Source organism: Fringilla coelebs, assembly GCF_963513975.1.
Source record: "Fringilla coelebs genome assembly, chromosome: 4".
Classification (NCBI taxonomy): Eukaryota; Metazoa; Chordata; class Aves; order Passeriformes; family Fringillidae; genus Fringilla; species Fringilla coelebs.
Window position 1 is genome coordinate 2,343,979 of NC_140032.1, and position 14,803 is coordinate 2,358,781.

General features: G+C 46.3%; 1 protein-coding gene across 1 annotated transcript in view; it reads left to right on the forward strand.

Annotated features, from left to right (window-relative positions):
* The first annotated feature begins 3,861 nt into the window (after positions 1-3,861).
* DNAAF9 (dynein axonemal assembly factor 9) overlaps positions 3,862-14,803 on the forward strand; it is a 70,451-nt gene continuing 59,509 nt past the window's right edge. Inside the window, exons 1-2 of the mRNA XM_084204927.1 lie at positions 3,862-3,956; positions 14,455-14,534. Of these exons, the coding sequence (XP_084061053.1) occupies positions 3,874-3,956; positions 14,455-14,534 (163 nt within the window). The 5' untranslated portion in view covers positions 3,862-3,873. The remainder of the gene's footprint in view (positions 3,957-14,454; positions 14,535-14,803) is intronic.

Below are 14,803 nucleotides of genomic sequence, written 5' to 3' on the forward strand. Positions count from 1 at the left end.
AGAATTATTTCCTTAAAAGTGCCGTTGCAGTAGGAAAATAGCTCCTTGATGCTACAGAGGGATAAGGAAAAAGCAAATTGAAAGCCCTAAAGGATGGATCCTTGGCTCCTAGGATGCTGAAAGTGGGATTTGTGAGTCATAAAGCTTTTCTGTTTGGATTTTTTGGAGCTGCTGACTCTGTGGTTATTTCTGGGGTTGCCTTTGCCCATCAGGGATGGAGGCAGGTCTTCCTGGGGTTCCACCATCCTGCAGGATGGCTCATGGATGGTTCCTTAGTGTGCACCAGGACGTCAAAGCCATCCCACAGCCCACATTCCCAGCAGCCAACATTTTCCATGGGGAAGGGCTGTGCAGGTCCCAATAGAATGGGATGTACCCATAAATCTTTAAATAAATAAAATTCAGCCTCCAGCCTCACTGAGCAACCATCAGCCCAGGGTGGGAAGTTTAGGCATTCCTCATGGATGGGGGAATAAAGAACCTCTCCAGGTGCACATCTCAGGGCGAACAGCTAATTTTGGCCTCTCTGTGTGTACTACATTGTTTTCTCCAGCAGGGATTTGCTAAAAATAAACAGGTATCCAGGGAAGAGGGTGTGAAGGCAGCTGTCTCCATGGGGAGATGCCAAAGCTGAGGTACCCAAGCTGAAAACACAGCGAGGATCAGCCCCACCAGGTCACACGAGCAGGCTCAACCCACATCTGCTGTTTGCTTTTGGACAACATCTAGGTCAGGAGGATCCACCAAGCAAAGAACATCAGCAGCAACTTTCCCCCTCTTTCCAAACCACTCTGCCTGCCCTCTTCCTCTCTTTGGGAATTGTTGTGGGTTTCATTCAGCTTTTGCAGCCCTCAAAACGTGCAACAATAGTGGGATAGGGAAGCTGTGGAAGCTGGAGAGCAGGAACAATAGCTGATGTCATGTTCTTTCCTCTTCCACCTCACCTCACTCCTTCTCCAGGAAGCCTGACCTCTCTGTTGGGTGTTTTCCAGGTTGTTGACCTGATTTGTCATCCCGAGGGAAATACAAGGCTGCAGGCCACAGCAGTGGTGTGAAATATCTCCTCTTGTTGGCTGAAAGAGTTTTGGGGGCAAAGTGTCCTCCCTAAATCCCATCCTGGGAATATCTCTCTTCTCTCTCCTCTCCCACCACAGTCTTGCTGTGTTCCTGGGGCTTTGGAGTGCCTGGGCAGGCTCATGGAGATGAAGAGGAGATGGAAGAGAGGAGATGGAAGGAGCCAACACAGCACTCAGAAGTTGCAGGGAAAGGATGTGCTGTCAGGACGTGTGTCCTTCCTTATGTGGGTGTTGGATGTAGAGGGGGCATGGGAAATCTTCTGGAAGCTGGACTGGCATGGGACAACCAGCAGGAGCTCTGCAGGAGACTGTCCCACTCAGCAAACACAAGAGAAGCAGGAGGGATGCATTTCAGGATCCTTCTAGAGGCAAGCCAAGGGTTTTCAGCAATCCTCTCCACTTTCCTTCCAGGCCTTCAGCTCCTGTTGCTGATGCTGCCTTAGCAAGCTCAAAGCGTGTCCAGGGGCTCAAAAACCAGGAAGAATTTGGGATTGGGATGGTGCCAGCTCCTTGTCAGCACAACCTGTGCCGTGGGGACTTGTCCGTACATGGAACCATCAGAATTTTATCAAGGGCAGCTAAAATGCTTCCCAGTGGCTGCAGGGCAGCTGGGCCATGGCCCAGAATATTTATTTATCTTGTCTTTGCTCTGTGGCACTGAGCAAAGTCCGATTTGGTTTTGGGGGAAAAAAGAAAACAACACTTTGGAACGGGTTCTCACCTGCACCAGGTTAAAAGCGAGGTGGGAGTGAGAGCCCCTGAGTGTTCCCCACTGGATTGGAGTCCTTTGGGAAGGGAAAAGGAGCTTGCTCCAGGCAGCCCCATGTCTCCATCACACCCCAAAGCTGCAGATTTGGGGCTTTACGCTGCTGCTGGCAGATACTGGTGTAATTAAAATAAGATGCAGACAAGGGGTCTTATCCCACTCTCCACCAGGGATGAGGAGCTGGGGGGATTAATGGTGCAGGGAGCTGGTCACAGATTAGCACTGGGGGATGGGGATTAACGTTCTGGGGGGGAATGAGAGCCTCCACAGCAAATTCAGCTTTCCTTGATGCTCACTCAAGCTCTAGTCCTTCCCTAGGGGTGGGTGGTGAGGCAGGAGCTTGCAGGAGGAGCAGGATGTGTTCCCTCAGCTGAGGGATGTGTGATTAAGGGGTTTTCAGCCTTGTGCCCCTCAAAGCCCGGCTCCAGATCCTTCCCTCAGTCCTTTATAGCTCCCTGCAGGTTTTCTGTGCAGGACCCAAAATCCCTGCTCCTGCTCCCTGCAAGCTGGGGGTGCTGGTTTGGCAATGGTGACACATCAGTGAAATAGGAGAAGGGAAGGTTGGGGAAAGGGTGTCAGAGGCCAGACAGGGCTGGGATCTCTGGGCAGAGCAGGATCAGGCAGAGGAGGTAACACTCCTTTAATTTCTGGTGTAAAGAGAATAAAGAGTGTCTGCAAGGATGGTTGTGCAGGTTATAAGGACATAGCCAAGCACAGAGGGGTGCTGGTTGGAAAGGGGGGTTATTTTTTGGATCATGTGGGGTGCTGGTGACGCCCATGGGGTCCCATGGGGAGGGCAATGCTGGGGTGACACAAGGAGCCAGGGCATGTCTGTGCGCTGTAGGGGGTTTTTGGGGACAACACTTTGGGGACACTAGGGGACATCACTCTGTGGAGCTCCAGGACACACCATCCCTCGGGGCTCGGTGGGATGTCGAGGGTCTCCGTGTCCCCCTGCTCCTCAGGGCTCGGTGTCACCCCTCCCCAGAGGCTTTTGTGTCACCCCTTCTTGGGGGTCTCCGTGTCACCCCTCCCCGGGGTCTCAGGGGCCCCTTGTCCCCCTCTCCGGTGTCTCAGGGGGTCTCAGGGGTCCCTTGTCCCCCTCCGTGGTGTCTCAGGGGGTCTCAGGGGTCCCCTGTCCCCCTCCCCGGGGTCTCAGGGGTCCCTTGTCCCCCTCCCCGGGGTCTCAGCGGTCCCTTGTCCCCCTCCTTGGTGTCTCAGGGGGTCTCAGGGGTCCCTTGTCCCCCTCCCTGGTGTCTCAGAGGGTCTCAGGGGTCCCTTGTCCCCCTCCCTGGTGTCTCAGGGGGTCTCAGGGGTCCCTTGTCCCCCTCCTTGGTGTCTCAGGGGGTCTCAGGGGTCCCTTGTCCCCCTCCCCGGTGTCTCAGGGGGTCTCAGGGGGTCCCTTGTCCCCCTCCCCGGTGCCCCAGGGGGTCTCAGGGGGTCCCTTGTCCCTCTCCCCGGGGTCTCAGGGTGTCTCAGGGGGTCTCAGGGGGTCCCTTGTCCCCCTCCCCGGTGTCTCAGGGGGTCTCAGGCGTCCCTTGTCCCCCTCCCCGGTGTCTCAGGGGTCCCTTGTCCCCCTCCCCGGGGTCTCAGGGCTCCCTTGTCCCCCTCCCTCCCGCCCCTTCCCCGGGACTCCCTGACATCGGACGAGCCCACGCCCCATCGTGGGGGGAGACATCAGCAGCGGTGGGGGCTGGACGCGCCCAAGAGCGAGCGGGGGGGGCGTGAGGGGTGTGTGAGCAGGGGGCTGGACTTGGACGAGCCCATTCCTGCCGAAGGGGTGAGCAACCTCATCTCCTCTATGTTTACTCCCAGACAGGACCGGTATCCAAGAATTTCTGACCTCTCTTCCTGAAAGAGGAGATAAAACTCGGGATAAATCCTGAGCGGACAGAAAAGCTGGGAGCGGCGGGAGCGGAGCGGGTGCGCCATATCCTTCCCCCCCCGGGCCGAGTGGTGCGCGCCGGGCGGGGCGGGGCGCAGGGCCGCAGTGGCGGAGCCGCCCCGTCGCTCGGGCGCATCGCGGTCGCCATGGCGCTGTGCGGCCGCTCCGCGCTCCTCCCGCCGCCCCCTCGGCACCGGCCCCGGCCCCGAGCCCCGGGGCCCTTCGTCAGGTACCTCAGGGGACAGCGGGGAAGGCGAGGAGAGGGGTGACAGCCAGCGGCAGGGCTGCGCTCAAAGGGCTGTGCGGTGGGGAAGGGGTGTGCAGGGTGGGGGGGTCTGTTGGAGGGGCGCTGAAGGGGGGATGTGAGGGTTTTGATGAATTGAGGAGGAATTTGGTGTGCGAGCAGCTGAGCTTTTCCCAGCCGTGGAGCTGCTGTGCAGGAAATAGCGTTGAACGCCAGTTTGGGGGCGTTGGGGTGCGAGGGATGGGGGGCGCAGCGCTTCGGAGGCGCTGGAATAGAGGGGCTGGGCAGGGATTTTAAGCCTTAGGATGGGGTCTTGAGGGGTTCGATCTGGGAGAATTTGGGGTGTTCGCAGAGCTGAGGGGCTGATTTAGGGTACAGTAGGGTTTAACACCTATTGAAGGTGTTGGCGTGGGAAGGATGGGGGTGGGACAGAAGGGATGGGGCGTTCAGGAGAGGTTTTCCGGCGTGCCTTGGCACTGAGCTGTCAGATTTGGGATCCTTAAAGGGATTTGGGGGCGCTGGAGCTGCATGTGAGGGGCTGGGAACGAGAAGGAGAGGATTGGCCATGCTGGGGACAGGTAGATTGGGCAGGTGGCTGCCGGGAGGGAGGCGCAGGCCGGCAGACAGGGGCCTGATGTGACCTTGTGGATGGAGGGATTGTCAAAGGCGAATCCTGCTGGAGGAGGGAGTGTGGGTGAGGAGCAGCAGGACATCCCGGGGGGCTTGGAGCGGGGCTGGTGTGCACAGAGAGGCTCTGGGGTTGTGTTTCTGTAGGGGATAAACCTGGCACTGACTTGGGAGAGGTCAGCGTGGGCTATGTTGGCAATAAAAGAGAAAAAAAAAAAAGGCTTGTGAAAGGCAGGAAAAGTGAATTTTAGGGTAGGGTTAGCTGAGGGTTGGGAGGGGCTGAGGGATTATGGAGAGAAACAAGAGGTTGTATTTGTGTGGAGGGTTTGTGGATACAAAGGTAATAAAATTTCCTGAGCTCTGAAAATATGTTGGGTAGGGCTTGACAGGAGCTGGGGTGTGGGGACATGTGAGATGGTGGCATTGGCTCTGTGGGAGCTCAGGTGTCAGCTCAGGTATCCTTAGGTTGCCAGGGCTCTGTTTCCTTTTGGAGACTTAAGGTGCACCCATGTGTATGATGCTGCAACCCATTATCTGAATGCTTTGAATAGAGGAAACGGCCTCAAGGTGCACCAGGAGAGGTTCAGGTTGGATATTAAGAAATATTTCCCTGCTGGGAGGATTGTCCAGCACTGGAACATGCTGCCCAGGGCAGTGGTAGAGTCTCCAGGTATTTAAAAGGCAGTTAAAAACCATTTTTGTGGTGCTTAGTGATGAGATTGAATGGTGGCTTTGGCAGTGCTGGGGTAGCAGTTGGACTCGATGATCTTGGAGAGCTTTTCCAGCCCAATTGATTCCATGATTCTGTTTTATGGTACCACAAAGGACAACCCAGGAACTGAAGTGCTTGATGCTTTCAATAGTTCCAGCACAATACATGGAAGTATTCAGCAGTGGGAAGCCAGATAATCAGGGAAGGGAGACCTTGCACGTGAATTGCAGACAAACACTTGGCCAAGCTACCTGGCTCTGTGCTTGCTGGAGATTTTCAATTAAAAAACAAACAAACACCAAAAACAAACAGCTTTTTATCTTAAGTACAAGGGAACAAAAGCATTTTCACTTTTTGGATGATTTGCCAGTGAAAGGAGGAATTCTGCAGTGAGAGAGAGAGAAATGGAGGTTGTTCTGCTTGCTTGAAACATGTGAACACGGCTGGTTATGTTCCCTCTCTCCCTCTCTGAATTGAAAATAAGGCAGAAGGAAAAGTGACCTTTTCAAATAATTTTTCCACTGAATAAATGAATATTAATTATTTAGAAAGAGCTTAGTATTTCTTTAGAGCTGTAAAGTATCTAAAAAGTCATGATGGGTAATGAAATGTCAAGATGGTTAAAAAAAAATGCTGAAAGAGAAAATGGTTTCCACTCAAGCCTTCCTCTTCCTGAGTGATTTTTGTAATCTGAGACCCTGTTTTAGAGTCGTCATGAGAACATTCAGACTCTCTGAACATCTGCAAGCTTTTGAGCTCCACTGGGAGATGCAGCCAGCAACTGTAATTTGGTGCATTTGTAGGAGCCATGTCATCTGTTAATTTTTTTTCTTCCTTAACATTTATTCTTGTGCAGTCCTTTTTTAAAATTTTTTTTTATTGTCAGGCCAGATGGAGGCCAGTGCTTGCAATAAATTTCCCAGGCAGTCAGCAGATAGCAGGCAGTTAATAAAAATAACTTAAAACAAAACAATCTGTTACCCTCCCCTTCCTACCCCCAAGTTCCCAAACAGGAATGGAAAAATTCTTCAGACTATATAAAGACTAGAGAAAGAGCCAGAGATAATTCCTGGAGTTCTTCCACATACTTGAGAGTTTTGGTCTGCCATGTGGCACCTTGGGAGCTGGCGACCCTCAGCATTGTAACAAGTAAAGAATGGGTTTGAAAATAGAAAGAAAAAATCCCTGAAGTAAGAGAGGAGTGCTGCCCAAAAAAGGGGAAGTGTTTTTGGGAGGTGATGTCATCTTTCCTGTGCCTGTGTTTGGTGGGGGATGAGTGTTTTCCTTGTGAATGCAGGCATTTCTGAACAAAATTCCTGAGAAGTGCTTGTTTTAAATATCTGCATCAGAAAGTCAATGCAGATTTGTTCTATTTCAGAGCCTCTGCACCCACCCAATCTGAATTACCTTTATGTAAAACAGAGTAAGCACATCCTCATTATTCATTATCCGTGCTGGTAACATAATACAGATGAGTTCTCACCATGTGTCCATGTGGGGAAATGCAAAATGAGTCCTTGGGTTAATTTTTCTGTTGCCTCTTCCTTTGTGCTTAACATTCTCCTGCTCTAAACCGTTCTGTTGTTAATCACATCGTGGTTAAATATGTGGCTTTTTTTTTTTTTCCATGAATGGGGTATTTGGGAACATGGGACCAAAGAGTTGTTGTGCTTTCCCAACCAGGGGACTTGTCTGTGATGAAAGATTAACAAATTTTTCTGTGCCTTTATGTTCCTTATGTAATGATGCTGAGGTTCAGGATTTTGTAAGAGCACAGTTGCACTGGAATTAATTATTTTTTTTTTTTAAAGGAACGTGCTGTATTTTAGCAATGCAAAGAGAGAGCTGATTTAACTTGAAGTACAGGAAGAAAAAAAGAGAAACAACCCCCATTCCTTGAATATGGATGATTTTGTGCCCCCTTAGGGAAATAAGAATGCTTAGGGTCTGCTGCAGTGAGAGTTGAGGGGTGTGCAGCCATTTGATTGATGGGAATAGAGAAGAGGAAGAAGGGAAATTTGCCAGGGAGAGGAACAGAGCTATGGTGTGGACCTTAAAGCTGGAATTCTCCCTTTGTGATCATCTCAGCATCTGATCTGGAGCTTTGTGGCCACGTGGCTGCAGAGGTTCTGGACCAGGAAAGAGCCCTGAAGGTGAATGCAGTTTTGAGGCACTGAAAATCAGCTTTGATTTCTGCCCAAGTGTGCCTATCCTTTAATCACAGGGTGAGTGATGGCAGAATAATCACCCTGGAGCTGCTGCTCTTTGTCACTTTTTCAATTATTGTCATTTTCTCAGCGGATAATATTTTTAGAAGGGAATAGTTGATGTCCTCCATAATGTGCTGCAACATAAGAAAATGAAAACACAGACATGGTTTTTGTAATTCAGCCTGTTCAAGAGAGAGAACATCAAGGCTGAGGGTCTGACTGATGGGCAACCCATCATTTATAAATGTCCTCAAAAAGTTTGTGATTGTGCAGAATGGCATCAGGCAGTCCCAGATGTTTAGTAAGGAGAGATTCAGGCTTATTCATCTCTGAATTACAGAATTGAATATTCCTGTCCACTTCAGGTTAAGATTTGGTCCTGAAAATACATACAAAATTAAAATTTATTCATCTATGTCCATTTTTTTTTCACTGTTCCTAAAAAATTACTTGATCTCCTGTTTATAGTCAATATCCCCATGCTCACTGTAGAGAAATTTGCAAAATAGGTGGAAAATTGACTCTCATTTAAGGTGGGTGAATGTTGTCTTTTATGAATACCAAGCAGTGAAAGAGTTATTTTGAAATCAATGAAATTCTGAGAGTGTTTAGCTCAATCTGACTTCTGGTGTCTGTTTTCTTACCCACTAAGGTGGGGATAATGTCAGACTGTGGGAAATCCAGGAAAATCCTGGATTCTTAATAGAAGCAAACATTCCTGATAGAAATCATGAGGTCAACAAAAGAAATATAAACCTGATTTTTCGGGGACTAAAATGGAAACAGATGTTCACAACAGCGAGTTAACAAGAGGTTAGACTTGGGAAAAAAACCCCCAAAACCTGTGATTTATAATTCTATTTAATTTATTTATTTATGGTAAATTGGGCTGTTAATGGTAAAACCATTGAGTTTGGTAGGATCTATCTCTGATTTTCTTTTCCCTGCCATCCATCCAGCCTCAGCCACGTGGGGGTTTTTAGGGCTGCCAGGCCTTTGTGGGGGAGGAGTGAAACATCTGCCAGGAGGAGGTGAAACACAGGGAAAGCAGCGAAATGCCAGCCTTTGTCAGCTGAAATGGGCACAATGAGACACAGCTGCAACCTGCCAGGCTGTGGGAATGCACTGGGAATTGGGAATCCATCCCTGCCAGGCTGTGGGAATGCACTGGGAATTTGGAATCCAGCCCTGCCAGGCTGTGGGAATCCACTGGGAATTGGGAATCCAGCCCTGCCAGGCTGTGGGAATCCACTGGGAATTGGGAATCCACCCCTGCCAGGCTGTGGGAATTCTCTGGGAATTGGGAATCCATCCCTGCCAGCCTCTGGGAATCCTCTGGGAATTGGGAATCCACCCCTGCCAGGCTGTGGGAATCCTCTGGGAATTGGGAATCCACCCCTGCCAGGCTGTGGGAATCCTCTGGGAATTGGGAATCCAGCCCTGCCAGGCTGTGGGAATGCACTGGGAATTGGGAATCCAGCCCTGCCAGGCTGTGGGAATGCACTGGGAATTGGGAATCCAGCCCTGCCAGGCTGTGGGAATGCACTGGGAATTGGGAATCCAGCCCTGCCAGGCTGTGGGAATGCACTGGGAATTGGGAATCCACCCCTGCCAGGCTGTGGGAATCCATTGGGAATTGGGAATCCACCCCTGCCAGGCTGTGGGAATGCACTGGGAATTGGGAATCCAGCCCTGCCAGGCTGTGGGAATCCTCTGGGAATTGGGAATCCACCAGGAATCCCAATCTGGGGATTCTCAGCTTCTTTTCCTGCCTCTGTCAGGGTGGGGATTGAAGGCATTTCAGATGGTATTTTGTGTTCAGGCTTAGATTTGTTATTTCTTACTTATATTGCAAGTCATGAGTTCTACAGCATTCTACGAACAAGGCATAAAATGGTTAACTTTCTTTTGTTACGAAGTCTTTTAAGCCTAAACTACCCAATTAAGAAATGACACCTAAATTATTTTCATTTTTAACCCAATAACTAATCACTCAAAGTCCACAATGTGGATTTTTCTGTCCAGTTACAAAATACCACCCAAACCCACGAAGAAGAAGGTGAGGAAGAACAACCAGCCACCACCCTAAAACCTCCATCTTGTTTCATATATATATTACTGGATTCTAAAACATTAAACTCTAAGTTTTCCAGCCTGTTATTTTGCATTCTATATTTTGTATTCTATAATCTATATTCTGTATTCTGTATTATGTATTCTATATTCTATATTGCACACTTCTAATCAAACTACACACCTATAATCCCAGTGCTATCAGTCAATTTTTGAAGCGTTCTCCATGGTATTAGATCAAATAGAATATTTTCTTGTGGGTCTGTGCCTTTCAGCACAGAAATTTCAAATTCTCAGCATCCAGGATTCCAGCAGGGATCAATGCTGATGTCGGCGCTGCCTCAGTTCTGGATTACCACGTCAAGAAAAGGCAGCTTGCACTCAGGTTAAATCCAGCCAGCAGCCAGGGGAAAAAGCATTGTGGGAGAAGAAACAAGATGGAAATTCAAGCACCATGTGGCTTTCTTGAGGAAATGGATTTGTTCTTTGTGATTGAGAAAGGCACAGTTGTTAATATTCTCTTTATTTGCCAACAGACGTGCCTTGCAGCGCCGTGTCTGTTACCAAGCTGTGACAGGCTGGCTGTTGTAAAGCGAAGTACTTTGCATAATTAGTGTGAAGACGTGAACAGATGAGCGCTAATTCTTAGAAGTTAATGATTGTCAATTATCTCCCCCTTTTTTTTTTCTGGATCTAGTCCAAGATTAGTGGAATATCAAGTACCTCAAGGTACGGTTCCTTAATTGGCCCAAGCACACTTTATTGCCAGATGTCACCCCAAAACGTGGCTTTGCCTTTTGACCTGCTTTCATCAGCAGTCAGGTCAGCTTGCTGCTGTTTGAAAGCATTATTTTCTTTTTAATTCCTGGGCTGGAGGTTGTTTGGATCCATAAGCTGATCTGACCTGACACATGGCTTCCAGATCGTTAGTGCAGACAGAAAGGGGGTGACAAGGGTGAGGCTGTCCCTTGCAGCACCAGGAGATTTTATCCTTCCTTAAACCCCCGGAGAAATCCCAGCTCAAAAGTGCTGCAAAAATTCCCACTTCACCTATTTCAACTTCTTACCTGCTCCTCATAGGTGCATAAATAACTTCCAGCTCTTGTCTTGTCCAAATCTTGTTGGAATTCAGGATTTTGGAGCTTCCTTAGGACCACATTTCCAAACACACCTATTTTTTTTTTTTTTTTTGTTTCAGCAGCAGGTTACTGTAGGTTTAGCTGTGGTTATGTAGATGGGGGACCCAGAGACACAACTTCCAGGGAAGCATCCCAAGGCCCACAGGTTGGTGTGGAGGTTGTTTCTGTTTGAATTTGTGCTGCTGGAGCAAAATGAAAAGGAGTGCTTGTTTTAGAGATGGGAAAAGTCATGGATTTTTGTTCCCAGGACAGTCTTTTTGTTTTTGGGAGATGACTGTTTAATGTGAAATCCAAGAAAATGCCTTTATTTTCCCCTCTCTGACTTTATACACAGTTTAGCCTGTATTGTTTAAAAGCATGTTGTAAGAATTTTAATTATTCTCTTCCCTATTTCTGAATGGCATCTTTCTTCAGGCACACAAGTCTTCTGTGTTTAGTGTCAGCCTTTGAATATAATGATTTATCCACACTTGAAATGACATTGAAAATTTTTCTGTGAAGGAGCTTTTTCAAAGAATTCTCTCATTCTCTCACTTCTTAAATAAGGCTAGGAAAAATATTCTGCTAAATGTCTGTTTAGTAGTAGGAATGAAATAAATACCTTTATTGGACATAGCTTCTTACTGGGAAATAATGAATGTATAATTTGCTCTGTGCAAATTACACATTTTATGTCAGGACACACAGCAGTGACATCCAGATTTACCTGGCAGAAATATTTTAGCAGCTTAATCTGAGATCTTTAGGTATTTTTAAGGGCTGCACCAAAGTTAGAATTTATTTGAAAAATAATGAAAGTAATTTGAGGAGAGTAAACTTGCTAACCTGAAAACTTAAAATAAGGAAGGAAATGCCCAACCTGTGAGGTTTCTCCTCCCCCAGTTGTTCTTCCCTTTTTGTACCCAGCACTTGATCTAATCAGAAAATACTTCCCCAGAGCTCAAGAAGACAAAAACCTCATTTATTTTGCTTTCTCTGCTCTGGTCTTCTTGCACAGGCTCATTAACACTTCTTCTTTTAAATAATAAATGTGTTTTATTGGGTCACTCTTTTGTGGAAGCCTTTGAAATTAAAATTTAAATATCTTAGGAATAGCTAACCTTGTTTCATAGGTAATGTTTTTTGATAAAATGGAAGAAGTCTTTCCCCATGAGTTTCCATAATTGTTCTTTGTCAAATACAGTTCTAAGCATTTTTCTGTAAGTGATCAGTACAGGTAGGGAAAAAATAGTGGGAAAATCAAAATATCAAAATGTGTATTGCTGCTCTGTTTATGATGCATAAGAAATTCTAAAAATGTTACAGATCCTTAAACACCTGTTTTTGGCTGGAGAATTAAATTTGCCTTTACAGTTTACCTTGAGTAGCAAAAGAATTATTGCATCTTGTTTTTGAGGAGCTGAAGGAAAATCTCCTTCTTGTGCCCTCAGCATTTTTCCTGTTGACTGTTTCTTTCCTCACTTTGAGCAGGAGCAGGAACGAGCATCCTCTGATATGGAAAATGTTTGATTAAAACCACTCTGGGAGCTGCTTGCTGTGCCAGTGCAAAGTCCTTGAACATGCTTTTTCTCCCAGTCCTTCCAATTTACCCTTCAGATCCTCTCAGAAATCATGGGAACAATTCCTTTGCAGGCAGGTCAAGAAGCATTTTGAGAAGGATTTCACTTATGGATAGCTTTGTACAAAAAGTTGCTTTCATGTTTTTGGTCTTTTTTCACAGAGGCTCCAGCAATCCTGCAGCTGCTCCTCAAATAACTGTGGGCTTGTGTAATTTGTGTTGCTGTTTCCATACCAACAAATGAAATAAGTCCAATTTGTGCCCACAGTGAAGAGTCTGGGGATTTTTTTTCTGCTCTCTATCTCGTGATATGGGAAGTATACAAAGATGAGCTTTGAATAGCTTGGAGTGAATCATCTGTCAGCCAGCTGCTCTGGGCTCCTCTTTAATGATGGGATGGAAATTTTCCAGAATAAGATACAAAACCTTAATTTTGTGTTGCTGTGAGGTTCGGGTTTAGGTGAGGTCTGAAAGAACGAATAATTAGGAGTTGTTTAAATGTGCAGCATAAAGTTCAGTGTGGATTTCCTGGCACCACCCGTGTGGGCAAACATCTGATTGTGCCTGATGAAGTCTTTGCTCTCATCAGTGGCTTTAATTGCTGTTTCCATATCTAAGAGTGGATCAAAATGTCCATCCCTTCATCCATCCATCCATCCATCCATCCATCCATCCATCCATCCATCCATCCATCCATCCATCATCCCTCCATCCCTCCATCCATCCATCCCTCCATCCATCCATCATCCATCCATCATCCATCCATCATCCATCCATCCATCCATCCATCCATCCATCCATCCATCCATCCATCCATCATCCATCCATCATCCATCCATCCATCCATCCATCCATCCATCCATCCATCCCTCCATCCCTCCCTCCCTCCCTCCATCCCTCCCTCCCTCCCTCCATCCATATAATATAAATTGAAATATTTCAGGTAAAAAAAGCAATTCAGGGATTCAGAATTGAAACATTTGACTTAAAAAGGGATAAAATGAATGCTGGGGACTGCAGTGACTTTGTGCTTCCCCTGGAAGTATCTCCAATGAAGTGTTGTCTGTCCTTTATCACTGATATTTGAATTTCACTTAGATTTGCCATAATGGAAACCTTTCATGTACATTCTTTCTTTCAGAGAAAGTAGAGCATAATAATTGTAGTATTGCTGAAAAGACCTATTTGCTTTTTTACTTGGCCTAAGTAAAGCTGAAAATAGAAATATTTGACCTTACTTTATTGTTTGTTTGAACTGCTCATAAATTTAGCTCTGTTTGAGTGTTTCTGTGAGAGACATTTGTTTCCTGGAGCTGAACAGCTCATAGTTCTATAAACAAGTCTATAAACAAGAAATCCCATTCAGTAATATCAACAGTGAAATTTCTTGTCTTTTATCTGTATTTAAACAAACTCCCAGAATGGTGCCTGGAAGCACAAATTGTGTTGCTCTCTGTGTGGCTGTTGAAGTTTGAAAGATGCATATTGGGCAACTGAATTCAAATTTATGTAATGAACTATTCACTTTGATTAGAGAAAAATCTGTCTGGCTGTTGCAGATGGAATTTTTGCCTGGTTTAAAGATAAATATTGGACAGCTGAATTTAAATTTATATAATAAACTATTTATTTTTATGGTAAAAAAATCTCAGCAGTACTTGGCATTGTTTAATTTCTCTTTGATGTTTGAATTGATGATCTTGGAGGTCTTTTCTAACCTTATTGATTCTCCTGATGGTGCTGGAGGTGCCAAAACGTTTCCCCAAACTCCTGTTGGGATATTGGTGCACCCGTGGTCCCTTCTGATGTTAATTTGTTTTTACTTCTCTGGTAGAAAAGGGAATTTCTTCTGGCCAGGGGAGAGCAAACCTGAGCAGCAGTTTTTGTAGGTTGGAGATTAACAGAGCTCATGGGTTGAAGGAATAGTTAAAATTCCTGTCTTCTCTCAGTGCTGTGGACTTCATCTTTTAGTGGGCAAAAATAATCAGGAATGGCTTGATTTAAGGTTCATATCTCAAGAAAAAAAAAAACCCAAATTGAAGTGTGTCTATTTACTTTCTGTAACAAAAAGAAAACAAAGCTGGGTCAGCTCTTCAGCCTCCCAGTTTGACATTTCACAGCAGTGACCTTGAGGACAAATTCTCTTTTCTTTTTTTTTTTGCAGCTGCAGCCGCCTCCGAAATATTCAGACTATTCTGACACAGAGCAGCAAATCTCAGCCTGATGGAATCCTCTGCATTTTAGGTTAGTGTTACAATTTTTGTTCTCATTATGCTGATAAAGATACCACGAGTTTCTGAATGAAGAAATTCATCTTGCTGCTCCTGGCCCCAGCCTGGTTTCTCAGCTGATGTTACATTCTCTTCTCCCTAAACAATTCTTCATTCTATTTACTCATTTTGGACAAAGAATTTTAAAAAGTGGCCTAAGAAATCTGGAAAGCAGTTAGGAGTTAAATGTTGGCACATAAAATTCATGTGGTTTCAGTGGTTTATTTCTTCTGGGATTGGGAG